At 44.5% G+C, this 21,268-nt stretch overlaps 1 protein-coding gene and 1 long non-coding RNA gene across 4 annotated transcripts in view; both read right to left on the bottom strand.

Moving 5' to 3' along the window:
* The window catches only part of LOC147126617 (uncharacterized), a 35,657-nt gene extending 26,769 nt beyond the window's left edge, over nt 1–8,888 (bottom strand). The window contains exons 1-2 of the long non-coding RNA XR_015084792.1: nt 8,729–8,888; nt 7,962–8,100 (exon numbers count right to left, since the gene is read on the bottom strand). This is a non-coding gene — a long non-coding RNA (uncharacterized LOC147126617). The remainder of the gene's footprint in view (nt 1–7,961; nt 8,101–8,728) is intronic.
* A 546-nt stretch (nt 8,889–9,434) lies between these two features.
* plxna4 (plexin A4) overlaps nt 9,435–21,268 on the bottom strand; it is a 129,025-nt gene continuing 117,191 nt past the window's right edge. For all 3 annotated transcript variants that reach the window (XM_086021735.1, XM_086021737.1, XM_086021738.1), the window contains 8 exons: nt 21,102–21,261; nt 20,181–20,284; nt 19,549–19,648; nt 18,146–18,336; nt 16,681–16,850; nt 14,868–15,080; nt 13,016–13,166; nt 9,435–12,183 (listed from right to left, as the gene is read on the bottom strand). In XM_086021735.1, the coding sequence (XP_085877861.1) occupies nt 12,088–12,183; nt 13,016–13,166; nt 14,868–15,080; nt 16,681–16,850; nt 18,146–18,336; nt 19,549–19,648; nt 20,181–20,284; nt 21,102–21,261 (1,185 nt within the window). In that variant the 3' untranslated portion in view covers nt 9,435–12,087. The remainder of the gene's footprint in view (nt 12,184–13,015; nt 13,167–14,867; nt 15,081–16,680; nt 16,851–18,145; nt 18,337–19,548; nt 19,649–20,180; nt 20,285–21,101; nt 21,262–21,268) is intronic.

Raw genomic sequence — 21,268 nt, 5'->3', positions numbered from 1 at the left:
CCGGCGTGTTCATCAAGGGCAGAGCTTGCTACTACGGCGTATCGAGCAGCGAGGGAATTACGAGCCCGACAGCACTCGCACATGACACGGCCACTTGCAGTTTGACCAATAAGCCAATTGCACTCCGTGAATCCCAAATTTAAACTCGAGCTGTCGGATAGCAGCAGCCGGATGATGCTAGCGGGTCTTCCTGTGCACTGACATACAGGGCCTGCTTATTCTGGACACCAGAGAAGAGCGTCAAAGGGCACTGGAAGATAAAGTGAGCAGCAAGCCAAAGATAGCCACTGCTGATTCAGCACATTACCAGAAAATGGCATTTAACTCATTCACTGCCATTGAAAAATGTACTTGACTTTTCACAGTCCAGCCATTCAATCCCAGGAATTTATTTACATATTTTTTTCAAATTTTGTCAAACGTTAGAGTAAACGAGGAAACAGAAGGGAAACAAGATGGGCCCCAGTTTTGGTTTTAAATTCCTATTTTCCATTGACGATACTGTTCCAATCCAGCTGTGTAGTTGTCAGACACAAAAATCTTTTCGGGGACAGCTCCAACAGCTGGAAAAAGTAGAGAAAATTAACGATTAGTGTCTTAAAAGGTGATAGCACAAGCCCCAAAACCTGTTCTTCAGAACGCTTGGTTTTGAAAATGTCAGAAAGGGTCTGATTTTTGACAGAACGCCGAGAAGCCTTGGTGTATCTGTAGGACCAAGTTTCAGGCGCTACTCGATTGGCTGACTCGGGCGGAAATGGAAAGCTGTCCCGCCAGCTGCTTATCTCTGACCAGAGCTTACAGAGTCACCCCCACCCCAGCCATCACACTGCCTTACCCTGACTGACATCCACACACTGGCAGGGGCGACTCCCGATCAGCGTTTGAAGACACAATGTTCCGAAAAGATATTTCCCAAAAGTTACACAGGAAGGGCGCTAGCTAAACATAGAAAGCAGTGTTTCTGGACCAAAACCTTGATGACTATTGTCTAAGACTCAATGGATTTGTGTGGAATTACCGGTTTCTTAGCTGCAAACAGACAGCAACATAAGTGCTTCTCAGCCTACTGTCCTGCGGTTAACAAAGCAGAGCGACTTACTGAGAGCAAACAAGAAAGAAAAGTTCTAATCCTGGGAGGCCCGGGAAAAAAAAAAAAGAAAAGGTGTACAAAGAGAGCAGAAACGGTGCGGCGTGCGAGGCTGCGGACCACAGCGTCCTGCCGAGGATTACAGATGGCCCTCAGAACTAAATCAAAACTACGCTGACTGCCAAGGAATGGGGCTCGCCACCACGCGGCCGGGGGGAGGGGGCGGGCGCTGCGGCAATACAGTGAAAATGGCTTTCAAATGACTTTTTAAAATATCTAAAAATAAATGGTGTTTGAAAAAGCCCAACAGACAGCCCCATATGCCAGCTGGATGGGGGCCAAGTGAGAAGTTGCCCTCTCCCTCCATTTCTCATCATCTCCGCCTCCGCTGTAGCTTGGCATCATTTATTTCCCCGTGTCTCATTCCCTGTCGTGGCGCTCACGCCAACACACACAAACACACGTGGCGCACACAGACACGCACTGGTGTAAACAAAGGGCTCTGATTTGGTCACCAATTAGCGAGTCATGGATTAGGAAATGAATAAAGCAACTCCCTCTGAATTCACAAAGCTGGAACTCACATATTATGTACGTTATGTACGATACGCTGTTGTCATAACAACTAAACCACTGATTATACTGATTCTCAAGAATATACAAACAAGTGGTTTGGAGTCAGCATTAGCATAAGGTGCCTTTGAGACGGGTACAATTGGTACGATATAATATTGGTACATTTCCTGTGGCTAAATCAGAGATTAGCTGCCTTATAACTCCTTATTACTTACGTCATTAATGTTCTTCTCAGCACTGAGCTAAGTAAGTAAATACGTGATCTGTGCTCGTATCCCGTAGTTATAATCGTCTGTATGGTTCTTCCCCAGAATATCATAATATGATAATATTGCATAATAGCAGTCGCCATTAACAAATGGAAAAATATACAGATATTCCATGTGATCAAAATCGGTATCGGCCGATCTCACTCATGCACGATCGGTATCGGTGTCATAAAACCTAATCGGAACATCCCTCGAAATATCAAATGGAATATCTTTTTTTTGGGGGGTCTGTCTTGGATGATGATGAGGATGAGGATGCCGATGGTGTTGGAGAATCCAAGCAGTTTATGAGGCACTTTATGCGCTGCCTTAATGTGCTCCACTTCAATGCAGCTCCCTGGGAAAATAGCCTATTAAAGTTGATCACGAAAGCATGTCTGCCATCAAAATGCTCGCCTTTTTTTTGATGGTATTTGCCTGAGAGGGATGTTCCCCTTCTCATTTAAATGACAACAATGATTCACCCAATACGTATGCAAATCGACAAAAAATGGAGATGAAGATGCGCCGCGGTTTTTTTTTTCTTGTTTTTTTTTTTTTTTACACGTGTTTTGCTTTGTCTCGCTGCGGGTTGACAAATCTCGCAATCACAAAAGGGGTGGGATTTAGGACACGAGACCTTGCTCTCCATCCTTTTGACGGACCAGATGTCCAGATACTAAACGACTCCAGTGCGTTTAATCCTGAGCCTCCTTCTGGAGATTAATTTAAAACTCGCAATAGCAAGAAGGCAGATGCCTTGGCGCGGGCAGAAAGCAAATTCGCGACGACAGCGCTCAACGTCATTCACTTTCAAAAAAAAAAAAAAATCAAATGTGGACTGTAGAAGGAAAGCGCACCATTGCTCCAAATCCCCGCAGCACCATTTGGCACTACTAACAACGCTAAAGAGTGCGAAGATGAGATGCAAAGAGACAGATGTGTCCAACAGTGCTTGCTAGCAGCTAAATTAGCCAGTTTGGTTTATTCAAGAGTTGCTGTTGGCGTGTTGCTGGGCCCGCTACAAAGGCATCGCTGGAACATTGCAAAGATGAGAGAGTGACATGCTGTTCACCACTGGCCCTTTATTAAACCCAACAGCTGGGGGGGTGAGGGTGGGGGGGGGGGGGCGGCAGCTCGGTGCCGGGACAGACCTCCCCCTCCGCGACAAAGACAAATGGGGAAAGGTCACGCATTTGGCGCATGATCACACGTGCCTCGCTGAGGCGACATGAAAGCAGACAAACACGCTTATCAAGTCGACGGATACACATGTTGGCAGATGCGAGGTGTGCAATGGCGCTGACAAAAAGGTACAAAATGGAGAGGCCGACGCAGACCTGATTAAGAGTGGCAGAATCCATTAAGACCCGTTTTTGAAGTCTTCCGAGTCTATTCATTGATCGAGTAAGGCTCGGGTTTCACACGTCCCGGAGGCCATTTTTCATTGAAAACAGTGGTGGGGACATTGTGATTTCCAAGGGATGATGTCGGCATGATCATTCGGCTGTTGTTGTGCCTATTGTTCTACAGTCCCATTTGACTCGGCTTTGTGTTTGAATATTGATATTTTTCCTACCAGGTTAAATCGTTGTTGGTATTGTGAGAAATTATTAACATGATTGGTTGATGATCATTTCAGATTTCTTATGTAATTTATTGACATGGTGTATTTGTTTTTTTCCATTAGCTTATAAGCTTAAATAAAAATTTAAAAAAAGAATCATTTCATTTGAATGGACATCACGAGTTTCACTTTTTGAAGCGAGCACCTGAAATAAAAGATTTTCACGATATTGTAATTTCGGAAAAGGCACCAATATACGTAGGTGGTTATTTGAGGTTGAACTAGTCGACTAGTCGACTAGACTTGCATACATTGACGCCTGAACTCCACTATTCACTAACTTGTTTCTGATTGGTGGCCGCTGTTACTGTGTTAAAAAAAAAATATTTATTCCATCACCAATTAATCGATTTCTAATTGACTTTGATCACGTTATAGTCGACTACCAAATATTATTAATCGTTCAAAACCTTGAAGGTATACAGTATAGGTCTCTAGTGGAAGCTTAGTTTCAGGACCCAAAATGGAGGAACCAAATGTCTAAGAGTACTCAACTAGAAAAAGTTTGGGAAACCCTGCTACAGTGTCTCCGGAATAATCCATACCTGACTATTTTCTGAAAGTGAATTAATCTCTCAATATGCATGACATTGCGATGAAGAAATCCCAAGGTGATGATCCATCTAACGTGACCCGAGGCCTTGTCATAACATTGTCACTGCATCATATCAACTCCGGGGCCGGTAATAAAAGCCGACACCGGCTCAATTACTTGCGCACACGCACGCACGAGCGCGCATGCTAGCAAGCGCCCGCTACCGCGTTAGAAGTGCATTTGGCCGACTGTTATGAATAAGCGGCGATTCACAGCAGGTGCATTCATTACGCAAACCTGATTAAAGCGGCGGAGCCCTCGGGCGTCCGAGGCCCTAATGATCTCGCTCTGCCTTTTGTTATTCATGTCGGCAGAGGCCGGGCCCCCCACTCCCCCCCTCCTCGAACGCCCCGGCCCCCCGACATCTGAGCGTGTGCTTGCGCCCAATGAGGCCTCATTAATACCACAAGAGACCGCCTCTACCTGCGCCGCAGATGGGCGGAGCCATTACTCGGCATTATGATGTCCACTTGTGTGTGACAAGATGATCTATGTCTACTCCGCCCCCCCGCGGGGATGTTTAACGCACACATTTGCATAATGCAGTAAAACGTACAGATCTAGTGGCTGTGAACAAAGCGGATAGAAAATAAAAATACATTTTATGATACTGATGATAGAATTTGAATGAATTTTCCCGCAATAGGACAGCATGTGCGACTTAATCGATAGACACGCAGAGTTGCTACGACATGCACTTTCCCGCACTTTCGAACTTCCTGAAGCTGCATGTACCCCGACAACCCCCCCCCCCCCCCCCCCCCCCCCGCTTCCTCCCTCTGTGCTCCCTCATGCCCATCAGATAGATTCCGGATCACCCTTGCTTGCTGACCAGGCACTAAATTATTCAGTGGAAAATAAGTCCACATTAAAAATGCAATGACCCGCCCAAGTAGCCCACCACACCGTAGAGCAAAACTGCAGCGCTTAACATGTACGAGGGGGGGAGGCTGAATCGATTCACGGGACGTTTTTTTGTTTTTTTTTTGTTTCCCCTTTCTAAGTGTGCATCACTAATGTTGATTAAGTGAGCGTACGGCCCGGATGAAAGTTTTCGAAACACAGACGCTAACAGTGAGAAAAGTCGAAAAAGTTTACGCGGCAGTAACGCACGCATCAGCGAGTATCACTTGTGAAGGCGAGGCGCCGGTCGACTTTCATTTTGCTGACTGTGGATTTTTACGCCTCCACCTATTATAATCCAGATTTAATAGCCTTGACCCTTGGCCACAAGCTGGAGACGATTCCTCCAGGCATTCGGGTCAAAGTTTGTATAATATTAGTTTGCGAAGGCAATGCTGCGGATTTGACTAGTATTATTCAGCGCCTCGTTTTGAGTGAGGTGAGCAACGACTTTGCTCTTCCTCGTTGATATGGGCCGTTTGCGCCCGTTGTTCGCCCACCCTCTGTCTCTCCATCGCCGGGGCTCTGTTCAACGGCGAGTTTTTCCAATGCCAAGTCCCCGCTCGTGTACGGTTCCGTCGTTTTTTTTTTTTTCATACACTTCTATGAAAGATATGAAGTGTGTTTCTTGACCCGCTTCAACGCGTAAAGCAACGGGAATTGTTTTGAACCCGTCGTATCGGATCAACGGGGGGTTGTTTCGGAGGCGGGTCACGTCGGCGCGGCTGCTAAATTAGAGAGAGGACAGCGCAAGTGCAACACAGAAACACAAACAGGCGCGCAAGAAAAGTGGCTGGCCTTTGAGGAGGAAGAAAAAAATAAATAAATTAAAAAAATAGGGAGAGTTACTTTTCATCCTTTGTCAGCTCTTTTCGGTTTAGCACCAGGGACTCTTGTCTGGGATAATGCGACCGCAGGCCCCGGCGGGAAGGACAAACGACTTGACTGTTTATTAAAGGCGCTTTGACGTCCAAACCTGCTCGACCAATCCAGGCTCCGGAGTGGAAAATCAATAAGCGGCCCACATGGGTGTTGGTGAGAAAAGATGGAGAATGTATGTTTTTTTTTTTTAGCTACAATATGTGACTTTCACAAAATGGCCTATAAGCTTGGGCTACACCGTTTGCGCATCCTGGTGAATATTATATACGATATTCCGCGTCTCAATAGATTATAAGTGTTGTGTATTTACTCTAGGGGTGTGGAAAAAAATCGATTTGCCAATATATCTAGATTTCCGGCCGCCCAATATAATATCGATTTTTCAGCTATTCATATCGATTTAATGACGGCAGTTTTCTTTTTCCAGAGAAAATGTGCAAAAACACAAATAATAAATAGGATGTTGTGAAGGAAATTGTTTTGACTCAATTAGTCGTCTTCTGATTAACATATACAGCAACTTCATTTCTCATCCCTGCATGTAGTTTTGATATTAACAATATCGCGATATCGCGATAATATCGTATCATGACTCAAGTATCGTGATACATATTGTATCGCAACATCCTTGCCAACACTCACCCCTAATTTACTCTAACGTGATCCATAGTTGCATTTAGTGGCTGGACGCCAGCCAATGATCTCGGCTTCTGCTCACGCGGCGCAGTGTTGCCATGGCGTTCGTAGGGCTGCGGCGAGCCCGTGTTTGGCAGGTGTTGAAACAACTACCCGTGGCACAACACAAGCAGACAGGGGGCCCAATTATCTCGGTCAAAACAATCAGCATGTGTGAAGAGACGTGACGGTACACCTGCGACATGGCTTTTTATATCAAAGCGTGTCGCCCTGCTAAACCGCCCCCCGCCCCCCCCGACAAGGATCTCACTTGCTCATCTATTGCTGTCATTCTGCTGACTCTGCTTGCTCATTTGGGAGCATAAAAGTTGTCCAGAACGACACGGTATACCATCCAGGAGCCCGTGGAAGTTCTTCCGCAACACAGTTTCAATTAAGAAACTCTTTTGAAACTAGTCAAAACTGTGGGAGGAAGAGAGTAGCAATTTACTTGCTCACTGGGCGGGAACAAATGGGGGAAAATAACGATCAATCGTTGATTAATTTGAAAAGAGAGTCAGCACCAAAAGTTGGTGGAAGAAAAAAAAAAAAAGATTGAGTTGAGAGGTTCATTCGGTGATTCTCAAAGTGTGCTATGTAGTACCGCTCAGTTGTGTGTTTTTTTTTTTTTTTTTTAGTTCAATACATGTGCAATTTAATTTCAATGTTAAATACTATTTAATAATGGCTCTTTGCAGAGGATAAAGAATATAAGCCCGTGAGTACTGTTATGTCTGTCTACAATGTTTCTCCACCGTTTGTGTTCAATTATCCAATGCTATTAATTAGCCCATCCATGGCATTTCCCATAATGTACCATTGTTTGTTACCCAGCGCAAACTACTTTTTATTTCTTCACTTTGCTTTTGAAAGTCTTGAATTCTTTTTCATACGTCTTTCATTTGTTTGACTTTAGTTGTTTTGTAAAAGTGTGAAACACATTGAGTTAGGTTGTGTATAAAATGCGCTGCACATAAATAAAGCTGCCTTGCTTTGCCTTTCGCTAAGAAGTGGACTTTACGACACAATGTAAATTCTCTTTTTCAATTTTATTTGCATTCACTTTTTTTTTTTTTTTTCAAATTAAAAAAAAAAAAATTATAAGTTGGTTCACTGGTATTTCGCAGCGAGAGAGAGTTTCGTCTCCTTTTGCTTACAGGCATCTTATAAATTTCAAAGGCTGCTTTTTAAAACACTTTCATTGACATTCGACCCGAATAACCGAGGCACTTTTTAGTCCGCTTCAACTGCAACCAGCATCCCTCCCTGACATCATCCCTCGAGGGAGAAGGATTTACAGGGAGGAATGCCACAGCAGCTACCTGAGAGCCAATCGGATGCGCGGGAGAGCATTGGGAAGGTGCGTACCTGGAAAACCCTTGGCTGCCGCATCAAAGAGCCCGTTCTGCCGATGCGCTTTACCGACTCCTACGCGCCAGGAATCTCTCACGCTTCCGCTTGTCCTTGGAATCACTCGCCGGTCTGACGATCACGTCTCTGTGGGCATCTGTTGGTTTGAAGTCAAAGGAGGCTTAAAGTCCACTAAGGGAGTTTTTCACGGTTCATTTGCTTATAAATAAAATTGTATTATATTGTATTATGAGAGTCGGTCCCGACCTCCGATTGTCGAGATCGGAGATTCGGGGCTAAAATCGGGCCGATTATCATGCCGCGTGAACCTGGCTTTAAGTCCAGTGGCCACCCTGAGAACATCCCGTGTTAAATTTTGCCCATTGTTCCAGAAAGAGCAAGTTGTGCAGACGCACTGAAACATTAAACAGTCGGGAATACAAAAGTTTACAGAAGGTCAAATTAAGTTCACCTGTCAAAGTTACATTGCATTGCATTTTGTGTACAGCCTGAAATTTCAAAAACCAACTTTTTATGAGCAGTGAATGTTTACATTGTTTGAAAGGCTCATCTAAATAAATAAACAAATAAACAAATTCTTGCGTTAAACTTAAAAATAACCTTGAAAAAGCAACCTTATGGTGAACAGTTACAAAAAACAAAACCCTCACCATTTGTGACTCGGCCTGTGCTACTATTGTACGACTTTTGCAGATTAAATCAAGCCACATTGTAAACCTCGAAATATGTGGAGAGGAGCCTACATCGAATCTATAGTGTCTTACCTGGAAGGTCCAACTCCTGTAGAAATTCTCCCCATTTGGCAAAACGTCAATCAAACAATGCGTCTGTAGATGTAACGCTATTAATATTATGTTTTTAGTTAGTTTGTTTACAATTTTCCGCGTCGATCTCGTCGCTGTTCGCTGAGCAGCAGCTGCGCGTGGTCGCAAAAGTGACGTCATTACTGGCTGTCTTGTTTATATTGGGGTTGCCGTGCCAATATTGTGTACCTAATAATTTGGCCATGATACTCCTCATATTTAGGGTGTACCCATTTTGGATATTTTACACGTGGCACACGTTTGAAAACAAAATCCTTCCCTTTGGTTTGGACGTCCTTTGGGGGGGGGTTGGTCCCACTGTACCTAATATTTTGGCCATTTTGGACGCTGTCAGGCTTTTGAAGCGGAAGTCAACCCTAACATATTTTTTTCAACAATATATTCCCAGCAGGCCCACTAGTTGAAACACGGCATTCTTATTAATTTTGCATTTGTGGAATATAAATTAAGCAGCAAAATCCGCTTGTTTTTAGCCATCTCCGGGGGCGGCCATTTTGCCTTCTGTCAACTGAAAATGACATCACTACTGCTCACAACGACCAATCACGGCTGACCTGTTTTCTGAATCTGAACTTTGGTGTACCTAACATTGAACATTATAAAGCATTATAAAAAAAATTTTTTTAAAAAAGAACAAGATCCTTGGTTTCTTAATAAAGTTTATTCTATATTACAAATAGTATTTTGTTCTGGACTGCAAAATAGGAATGCATTATATTTACATACACAGGTATACAATTAATTATAACAAAGTTAGAGAAGCTCACCTTCTATCCCCCCGGGCTATTTTGATCTCTTGATAAGATGCTCTTTATCTTTCAAATATGGTCTAGTAAAAGTCTGTTTTTCGGGTGTAACACCTGCTATAATACTGAGCTAGGAGGACATCTGTACTGTAGTTCCTACAAAACGTTTCAAGGTGGAAACTTTATCTATGCTGTCACTCGGTGGTGCGTTATGTACACATGGCTGGTAGGGCTTCTACACACAGTGTTTGTTTAGCTTAGCTACATGAATGACACGGTTAATTTAGAAGTGTACCCATTTACTCCAACCTTCTCCATCTCCATGTCTTTGATATGTTTGACAGCCATCGTAACCAGCGTACACCCCAGCGTGCGGCTTTCGGGCTGCAGAATGTGAGCGGCAGCCAATGAGACCAGTTCGTCGGCAGCTCCAATTTCATCCAAATCGCTCAACATGCAAGGTTATAGTGCACAGTGGTGCCGTGAGATAAGAGTCCCGGGTTTTTTCGAGATACAAGCCGTCGCTTGGGTGATTTTTGCTTTGACTTGAGAGCAAAAACTTGACACGAGAGCACTGAAAGAATTCGAAAACAATTCTTCTTCTTCTTCAAAAAAAAAAAAAGACCTTCAATCTGTTCAATTGCCAATCTTGGCTGAAGTTTACTGTCAAACTAAACATAAATAAATAGAATTACATGTGTATTGAAAATAAACATCGTAACCTTTAAATCTGCGAGCCTAATGCTAACACATAAAGGGTAACACCGCAAACAGGCTAACGGATAGCATCTATGCGGCGGTGCGAGAACTTTAAGCAACATGTGGACAGGCATAAGAATACTGACAGGCATATATTATTTATCCTCTGCATAGAATGGCGTACCGAGGAATGACAATACAATTGAAGCAAAAAAAGTAGCTAAAACTGTACAAATTCTTTACGTTCTATTCAATGATGTCATTACTTACAATATTATAGCGTGCTATTTTTCTTATTAAAAAGCACATTACAATTTTTGCTGGAACGAATTAATGGTATTTCCATTCACTTCATTGGGGGAAGATGATTTGGGATTGGAGCATTGTCTCAGAACAAATTCAACTCGGGTCTCAAGGCACCACTGTAAACTAATGATCAGATTCTGCAGCGTCAACTGGATAAAAGTTCCACCTTAAACGTCAATACCGCTATCTACTTTTCCCTCTCTCCAGTCGTTCAAGCAAAACAAAGTTAAACAAACACATCCACATCATCATCGCAAGGCTTAGAGTTCTTATTTTTTTGTTGTTTTTTTTTCTCCTTAAATAAGTTTTTCTTAAATGGTTTTACATGCGCTTAAAAAGCCAATAAAGGTGGACCGAGGGCGGCCTTCGCACATTCACATCACCACATGGGGCACGTTGTCAAGGCAAAAGAAAGGGCAGAGCTTCACAGGATACAAGAGGTGGCCTCGCTCTCGCTCATCCGACAAGTCTTCAATTCAGTCGCGCTCCATTGTTCTGTTTTGTTGTTGTTGTTTTTTTTTGTTTGTTTTTTTCTCCGAGAGGCGCCAAGACGACACCAGCGCCTCCGCGGCTACACTACGGCCGGCGTCCACCTTGAAGGCTTGTGCAAAACAGGAAAGAAAGATGTGGAAAAGCCAGGAGCCACGAAGCATTTCCACAAACTGAGGTCAGAAAAGTAGCACACAGGTTCCAGTCACATTTTTTTTTTTTTTTTTTTTTTTTTTAAAGTCCATTTAGTGGTTGTCCTTTTTCTTTTTTAGTTGTATTTTTGTTGTTCTTGTCTGTGTTCCTCTGTGGCACTTGACAAATACATCTTTTTGTGTTGAAAATGTCAAGCTCCTTTGGTTTTTAGGCTGACCAACTTTGTATGCCCGCACATCCCGGGACATTGTTGATTAGCGTGTGTGCGCGGAAAAGTGTGTGTACATGTGCTCTCAAACCACACACTCAAGCACACACTCAAGTTGTCATCTTTGTGTGCTTCTTACAGAGGAGCCCACTCGGGCTTCGTCGAGGAGAAAGTTTTGAGCCGGATGGAAGCGTGGAAGCTAATGCTAGTAAATGTGTGCTAACGTCAGGGTTTGTGGGGACGCGGGGGGTGGGGGGGTGGGGGGGGGACTCTGCAGCATTGTCAGTGCCCTCCTGAGCCCTTCACCTCAGTCTTAAATGCAAATCCAGCTACAAGGGAGAGAAAACCAAACAAAACATTTGCATTGATCCCAGTCCAAGTCCAAGATCTGTTGAACCGCCGTCCGTTTGTCGCACTCCTCCCAGTTGGAAAGAATTATACCTGTCAGTAAATTCTTAAAGGCAACGCAAAAATGTATATATATATATATTTTTTTTTTTTTCGGTGTCTGTTTGCAGCAGTGGATGAGGGACCAAAAACATTTCAATCGAGGAAGCAGGAATGAAAACAAAGAGGAACAGGTTTTCGCTCAGGCACGGCTCGGTGTCGGACAAGAGTGTGGACGGTGTCGGGCGAAAAGGGGGAGGGCGGGGGATGTCTCTTCTCTTTTTCCCAGTGCACCCTGGGAAGTGCGGTCCTCAGCTCTCCAGCGTCATGAAGGCCACCACCTGCTCCAGCTTGAAGGCCAGCCTCTGCTTCCTGGCCGCGTCGTCCTGCTCCAGCGCGCAGACAATCTGACACACAAAGTGAGTCAAGTCATGATCGAATCAGAGAGAATATACTCCCGTATTGTTGTATGCTCCATGTACTCATTGAAATGTTTGGAAATGCCATTTATCCATGCCCGAACAAGTTAACAAAAAAAAAAAAAACTGCAATGTATTGAAGATAACACCTACATATTGTACTTTATAAAAATAAAATAAAAACATAATTAAGTACAGTGTAAAGAAAACTGTTTGTGAATCATGATTACCTCTAGCAGCTTCACAGATGAAAAGCGTTATAACACTGCCACATAGATGCTGTTCGTTAGCCTGTTTAGCATGTTCTGTTAGCGTGAGGCTACCAGACGTTTAGGAAAAGTTACATGGTTGTTTTATAGACAGCTGTAATTGTCATTATTTTTTTCAGTTTGACAATCAACTTCAGATGTGAGCCTAGTTGAGCTCACTGCTACCATACAGTGTTTATTTCAAGATTTTGCATCAATGTATATGTTAGCATTATATTTGTGCTTTTCAGTATGCAAGGTTTAATTCCGATAGTAGAATTTTTTTATTTAATGTGCCAGTTTTTTAAGTCAACTGGGACAAATACACACCTTGAAGCACACACCCTGGGCCTCTAATTTAGAGAACTTTACTTTAAAACATGTCTTTTAAGAAGTTTAAAAGCGTTCAAAGCACGTGGGGGTTGAAAAACCATAAACGTTATTAATTTATCGTCTTTCTCAATTGCAGATTTCCCTCTATTTTGGGTGGGTCTGTAACACATCGTCCTCGATAAAAGGTTCCACGGTACGAAAAAGATGATTTGATATTTGATCACGTGAAGCACGCATACCTCCTCAGTGTATTTGCCCACGTAGGAGTAGATCTCGCTCAGAGAGCTCATGCTGTTGAACTCGCTCATGTGCATGCGTGATTGTTCGGCCAAGTATGCGTTCATGTCCTGGTCGCTGATGGCCGGCATCCTGCTGATGTCTGAGTAGTACCTGTAAACACACACGCGCACACACAACATTGAGGGTTTCAACCTTGAACACTACAACACGCGTTCACACTTGGTTGGAGTCAGCAGCAGCTGTGTTGCATCCATCAGCAATGTTAATTAAAGCCGCTTATTTGCATATTTAAATCCCGCAGCTCCATCCAACTGGAGGACAAACGCGCTGCTTCTTTTTTTGGGCTGGGTGGTGTAGGGCGTGTTTGCGGCAGGGAGAAATGCTGCGTGGCTGCTAAATGTCTTCGCGGGAAAGCAGGTGGCTGCTGTTCAGGACCTTTGCACGCAGGTCGATCATACCGCAACACCTGTGTGTTGCTAATGTGCATCGTGGCGTGCTTGTGGCTCGAAAACGTTTTGATTTGCATATTCTGGTTCGTGCACTGAAAGATATTTACGGCAGAGCTCATTGGAATCCTTTAAATGTACTATATATATATATATATATATATATATATATATATATATATATATATATATATATATATATATATATATATATATACATATATACGCATTTTGAATATACAATACAACCCTGCAACGAACATCCCGTATAACATACAACATATACATGTATATACATATATATATATATATATATATATATATATATATATATATATATATATATATATATATATATATGTAAGTATACATACACATATATACATACACATATATACATACACATATACACATTTTGAATATACAATACAACCCTGCGACGAACATCCCGTATAACATGCAACATATAAATACATATATATATATATATATATATATACATACATACACATATACACGTATACATACATACACATATACACGTACATATATACACATTTTGAATATACAGTCCAACCCTGTGACGAACATCCCGTTTAACATACTGAACAACTAATATATTGCCGCAATAAATGTCCCATTGGATAACGGACCTGCGTGTCGTTTTTAAAAAAATTTTTATATGAAAGCATTTACGACAACGATCCGCTTTTAATTCAAACAAGGGGCCGTAAAACATCCGATTCGCAAAAGTGCTGACCCGTACGCCGGCACTCTTGTAAACAAATGACTTTCATGGCCGCCGCCGCGCGTTCTTCTGGTGGAGGCCCTCAAACTGGGCCATCAAAATCATGGAAAGTATCATCATCTCTGCAACCCGCCTCACTTGGCGTCCCCAAATTGATGACACAAACATCCTGCAGCTACTTTAAACCTATGCGGCGAGTTACTGTCTGACTTACTACTTCCTCTCCAACTTCTAACCTACTCAACTAGTAGCCCGCTGGCGTAGACTCTGATGAATCAGCATCCTCACACCTGCACGCACACATCAGTAAATCAGTTTCCTGGCAGACCGCAGGAACACAACACACATGACTAATGAGGGCACTGCTGAGCCTTAAGCCTCGCACATACGCTGCCGCCTGCTTCCAAAAGCCGCCGGCGCATGAATAACGTGCGCCGCGGCGCCATCTTTTATTCACGAGCCTTTCCCGGCGCCCTCAGACAAGTATATGTAATATAAGTCTCATTTGGACAAATGCCCGCGTGGATGTTCTCTGTTTTTCACACACTGAAAAGGTTTCATGCTGCACGGTTCTCGCATTCCATGTCCACTAATCATTCCAAATGTATGACACGATGACTGAAACGGAAGCAAACCGCGGCAAAGCCCGCAGCTCACCTTTCCACCCAGCTCTTGTAGCTGGGGATGTCCTTGGCATACAGCAGCTTGTTGGACGGCGAGTCCTTCCCAAGGCGGTGCTCTGAGGTGGAGCAGGAGTCCATGAAGGTCTGGGCCACCACAGACAGGCAGGCGTCGGTGATGCTGCTCTTGTGGATGTCGAAGACGAACTGAGGGTTCTTGATCACATTCACCCAGAAACGCAGAGGTAGGCTTCCGGGCAAAGGGCGGGGAAAAAAAAACAATTACACATGATCTCATTCGCTTTACAGGAAGGAATCAATTCTTATTCTATATTCAATAACAGCTGATATTAAATTCTAGTGTCCTTATGGCTTGTCTCCTATTTTGTGTTTGCCCGGTCTCAAAAAGACATCCTGTGCAACCGACGTTGACTCGCGAGGCTCGTTTCTCTCAAAATGAATCACTATTTGTTCATCTGGATGCGGATGCTGCTGGCTCAGCTGGTATGAGCTACGAGCTACTTGGATCGCTACATCGTCACAATCGTCTGCACTTTTGGCCTAAGTGGCAAAAACTCAAACATGGAGGCTGATGGAGGAAATGCAATCATGGGGGGTGGGGGGGACATCAAAAAGCACCACTTCATCCACGCCCACAAAGCTATTAAGACGGACAATCTAGCACAAGAGGATTTGGACCACAGGAAGTAAAAGTCTGCATTATGACTTGAACATTAATCGAAGCAAAGAATCTAGAGGGATTAGGTGAGGGGGGATCAGAGGGATATTTAGGCTGCCGCTAAGCCGGCCCAGCTTCCCCGTTCTTTGAGTTCTTTCAAATGATTCTGCGTGTTCAAAAGAAGTGGCGTAATAACACCCTCGCATCATCAACTGTGTGGAGAATCACAGAATTGTCCGTGGTTATTTCATGCTGGGTAAATTCTGGAGATGTTAGATGGCAGTCATCTGTGCGATTTGTTTCAATATCACCTGCCAGGATCTGTCGAGTAATATAAACGTCAGTCTAGCCGAATAAAAATAACGTGTAATTAGAGCTGTTCGGGTGCCTGGCTCAAAAGATTATGTAATATTTATGGTAAAAAAAAAATAGCCGGGTGACAAAATTGATGATATCCTGTGTGGTTGCTATTATTTCACTTTATCTTAGCTGTTAGCATAGCTTCTCCGTCTCTCCTTTTTTCCTGCTCGGTGTGTCACATCTTTAGTTAGCTACAACTTGCCCTCCTTTATTAATGATAACCATTTTCAGACATGGAGCATATTCGACACTATAGTTGAGAATCAGTGACACGATAATGTTTAGCCGCGCTAGCAAGCTAGATGCAGGTCATAGCTGGTGCGGAGCAAGTTAGCTTTAGCAAGACTTATGCTGCGCATCCTCAATAAGACATGTAATGTCTCTGGAAATCTCAATAATGCCTTTACAATAATGGTTTTCCCTCCGTGTCCACCTCCTTATTTGTCCCTTGACACACATTCATGTGAGTGAGGCACGCTGGGATCTTTGGCAAAGGGTCAGGAGGCTAATAAGATATTAGCGTGCGTTTAACTCCCACAGAGTCGACTTGCCTTTTTTCATTATTTCACCACCCCTCCTTCACAGCTCACTTAACCCCTCGCCACACTTGAGTTCATCAGCACATATTACTATTAATCGCACATTTGTGACCGTGGAGATTTCCACTGGGAGTTCTGGCCCAAAAATGTGTGCCGGTGGAGAATGATGGCAGCCTGCCTCCAAAATGGCGGACGGCTTTTAGGCCTGTGGCGAAGCCTGTGCGACACCGGGAGAAATAGTTCGACTTCATCAGGATCAAACCACGGCGTACCAGTTGCTCTTCCACGTGTGTCGCACGTGCGGGTCGTGGATGTTGTGTTTGTCGGCCTGCTCGTCCAGGAAGTCGAACATGTACTTGATGGCGAGCGGCAGGGCGCTTCCTCGGTGCGCTGTGCTGAAGATGGTCTCGAAGAGGTCGTCCACAAACTTCTGCAGCGTGCCCTGTAAAGCGAAGACGGGGAAGCGTGGGCTCAGAGATACAGGATGCAATGTTGGGAATGAATGACGCCACACATCAGAGGATATGTCGACGGAATTTGGGATGGGCATCACCAAAAAACCTTTTCGCGTTGGCGGATTAGCTCCTCCCGCACACACTGCAACGTTGACCCTCATTTGATTTAATTTCGGCGACTTGACAGGAAGAGGAAGAAGAGGCGCAAAGACGGCGCTGGAATCTAATTCTCTTGTAGAATGAGGAGGAATGAGATGATGGGATGCAATGAAAGGACAGAGGTTTCCTATTAGGAATGAGGTGCAGGCAAATAAAAATCCAATTTGGGCTGGAGTGTCTGAGCGAATCAGAAGACGACAATCCCGTTAGCCTGACAATCATAACTGTAATTCTAATGCGGCCCTCGTTCCTGACAGCTTTCTTTTTCCCCGCCATATAGATAGAATCATATCTCACTGGTTCAAGCCCACGGGCCCTTTTTGCCAGACTATTATCTGACAAGGGGATGTGACGTATGGCGAGCGCGTAGCGCGCCGAGGCAATGACATTTCACGTCCTCCATCTCGAGAGTCGGCAGACATCACCGCCGGCTGCTCGTCTTCCCCCGGCGGCGGCAAAACATCCTCTCGCCATTACGGCACAAACACAAAGTGCCATGCATGTCGAAAACGAGTAGAGATGAAATAAAACCTGTCTTTCTCACTGTCTCTCGTGTGGGTTTTTTTTTCTCTGTCTGGGAAGTGTTCCCACAGTCTTGCGGGCGTAGCATTAAGTCGCCTCAAGATTGATGGATGTCTTTAGCAGGGCGGTTACATAGAAAGTAAGGATCCATGTCATGCTTCCGTGCAGAAGGAACCAGTCAGCCACGAAGGTGTGTTTTTTTTCCTGTTCAGATGCCTCCAACTTCAAATCATTCCTCAAAACCTCAAAACTTTTCCAAAGCTAGTTGGAACCGTTCCCAGCCTTCACTGCACTACCATTGTTTTGGCCCGCTGAAAGCACCTCACATCATTGTCTTTTTTTGTGAAGAAAAACCTCAAACAGCCTCTTATCTCGAGCCCTTCTGATAAGGCGCCTTGTCAACGCCCAATTCGAGAGAGGAGAAAAACAAACAAAACTACTAAATTCTCGACTTTCTCTCTAGTCTCGTTGCCTCAAGGGAGGAGAGCGGAATATATTTGAATAATCCTCTCCGAAGAGATGATTCCAGCAAATGAATATGCAAATGAGGGAGAGGCTTTTCCTGAGTCATGGGAATGCTGGATGGAGGGGGTGGCCTCACCTTGGTAGCCAGAAGTCTGGTCAGGTAGATCTCGGAGACCATCTTGCTGCCGCGGTCGCCCTCCTTCTGGTCGCCGTGCTCGTGGTTCTTGACCAGGTGCCACACCTTGACGCCGCTCTCCAAGTCCGGCGTGATCATGGGCGTCCGGGAGCGCAGGCTGTCGGGACTTCCCGTGTACTTGATCATGTTCTCTGTACGATGTGCAGAATGAAATGCAAAGTCTCAACACCGAAGCCAAAGAGTGTGTTTCCAAACACCCGAAAAAGTGGTTAAATCTTCGTCTTTGGGTGGTGACGACACACTGGCTGACACAAAATCGAAGAGCTAAAATACAACGTGCCCACCCGGCGGCCGGAGCGAGCCGTGACATTTCCAAAACACACGGCTCACTGAATGTTGACACAGTGTGAGTGGAAATTGATCAGCAGCTTTTCGGGCGCAATCAATCGCTCCTGAGAGGCAAAGAGGAAGGAGATGCCCGCAGCAAGACTGAGAGAGTGTCAGGTTTTAAAACTTTGGATTCATCTATTTAGATCCCAGGGTTATTCTTAAGGTGTTTTTCCAGCATCCTCAAATCTCTTTCCATCAACCCTCTCCATGTTAATTGGATGGCACTCGCGTTTGAAGAAAGAGTCGCTGCATCCTTGTGCTAATTGGACTTAGCGGTGGCAAAAGGTGAGGCGGCTTCACAGGCTAATATTGCAACGCGTCTGATGTGCGCCGATTGTCCGCCGACCCGCTTTGATCAGCGGCTGACTGGAGAACAAATAAACACTGCAAAATGCCTGCATCACTCTGGCAACAGTCCTCCACGGTTACCCCAGGAAGGAACATCGGATCAAAGCGGAGACTCAACGCTAACTGAACATAAATGATACATAGCATCAATTCTGCACAATTGTACAGTAGTTCCTTTGAATTCTGAGTTTAATTTATGCCTTGACCAAGCTTGTAGTTCAGTTTCACAAATCAGGGTTTTGGCCTGTTTTGCTGCGGCTTCTTCACTCTCTTCTTGAGGACGTGATGCTGACAAGGAGCACTTTTAACTCATTAACTGCCAGACATTTTCAGACCCTCTTTTACCCGAACGTTTGAAAAAATGTGAAAAAAATATAAATAAGTTTCTGGGATTGAATGGCTGGACTGTGAAAAGACATATAAAATCTTTTTTGGCAGTGATCGAGTTTTAAAAACAGTTGGGTTATAAATAACACAATTTGGGGTCAAAAATAGACTGATCCACTACTTGGGTCAATTTGACCCAACTTTCCTAACCCTTTTAAAAAATAGTTTGAAACAACGCAAGGAGGTGGGTCAAATTGACCCAAAGAGTGGGTCGGTCCACTATTAATCCGAAATTGTGTTATTTATAACCCAATGGTTTTTAGAGTGAGTGCACTCACCATATTTGCTGGCAGACGTTCGAGACACGGTGGAGTTGTTCACCGAGTTGTATGCCGTTACTTGCTTGGGAACCAAGGCCATCACCGCGTTGTCGGGCACCTACAGCGCACACAGCCAACAACATTAGAATCGCAACGTTACGGAACTAGAACAAGACTCGTGTCGGAATATGTGATTATACTTCCGACTGGCACCCACACTGGTGATTGACAGTTTGGTGTGGGCCTGTGTGACATCTCTCTTTAATAATAATGGGCTCCTCTCGGGGATGTGCAATGTGTATGCGTAGGTGTGAAGAATCCCAGCTCATCCAGACTGGTTTCAATTAACACAACTGGGATCCTAGACACACAACTACACACACGGTGTGAGAGTGTTGCGAATAATGGGAGTCGCCACGCTGCAGGGTTAATTGAAGTGATCTCTATCATTGTTTGGTTGGATGGGACAGGGAACAAATACCCGGGGCTTTTGCGCATGCACAATGATTAAGATCCTATCGTTATTCCACTCAATCTTCAATGTTGATATCAACCGAGGGGGGCGGACCTTTTGTATTGCCGCGTCTCCGCAACCCTCAGACATGCTCCTATTATACATCCGCTGAATGGGGGAGTGATGGGGGAGTTACCTGATAGTGGGCCAGCATGTTGAGTCTCTTCCAGTCGCCTTCGATCTTGGTGGTGACGTCCTCGTCCTGCAGGATCACACGCTGGCCCCGGCCTTGGCGCCACTCTGGAAATCCACACGCAGTGCGATGACGAATGAGAAGAACATTCACTCACTCAACAGGTGGGAAAGCTAAACCCCTCATCCCCCAGTGCAATCATGACAGGCAAAGAAATGAAGCGCCGGAGGATTGAGCGGAATTATCCGATTGTCCTGTTGTTGTGATTATTCCGTTTTATATTGACACAGAAGATCGTCCTATCAAGATGGAAATGAGCACTCGTCAACTGTCAAGTCCCAGTGAACCAAACGTGGGAAAGATGAGGAACAGCTCAAAGAATAAACTCCAAAGTGGGATTACGCCAATTCACATATGGACTCTGGAGTGCACATGTGCGTGTCGTCGTATTACAGACATGCACGGGGAAAGTGTCTTATTCTGCAGTTTGCACACGTTTCCTACAGCCAATATGTGAGGACATACACACAGACACACACACATTCTTTGTTTTTGGCCCTTCTGGGGACTGCAATAGAGTAAGAATGAAAACAAAACAAAAAAACTCAGTTGGCTGACATCACTCAGGACAAATCTGTCTCAGGAGAGACTCCTCCACAATCCCATTATCCTTATCAGGCCTTGCAATTAAAGTGTGCGGGCATACGTGTTACTCTGTTTCTGAAAGGTAAAGGGACTTTTGGGTGATTATGCTGAGTGCAGTATCGTGCAGTATCGTCAACCATACTTCAACCATGGTGTAAAAAGCATGAAAGTTATAAAACAGTTCAGTGCCTCCAAAAATGAGACCGCAAGACTTTGGGTTTACCTATTCTGATTCGTGCAATTATCGGTTTGATGAGTCGAAGGAGATGGTAGTCCTACCTAGGTCCATGTCGGAGGCTTTGAGGCGGTGCGAATGCGGAACGTTCTTATAAATGGCGTCCAGGATCTTCTCCTTCACCTGGCTGATGGTGTCACAGTTGAGCACCTTCACCTGGATCTCCGGGCTCTTCTCGTTCTCCGGGTGGATGCAGTTCACCACCTGAGGT

The sequence above is a fragment of the Filicampus tigris genome, chromosome 22, assembly GCF_054856515.1.
Source record: "Filicampus tigris isolate MCC_2025a chromosome 22, RoL_Ftig_1.0, whole genome shotgun sequence".
Lineage (NCBI taxonomy): Eukaryota > Metazoa > Chordata > Actinopteri > Syngnathiformes > Syngnathidae > Filicampus > Filicampus tigris.
The sequence above is the reverse complement of the archived record's forward strand: the minus strand, read 5'-3'. Positions and strand labels throughout refer to the sequence as shown.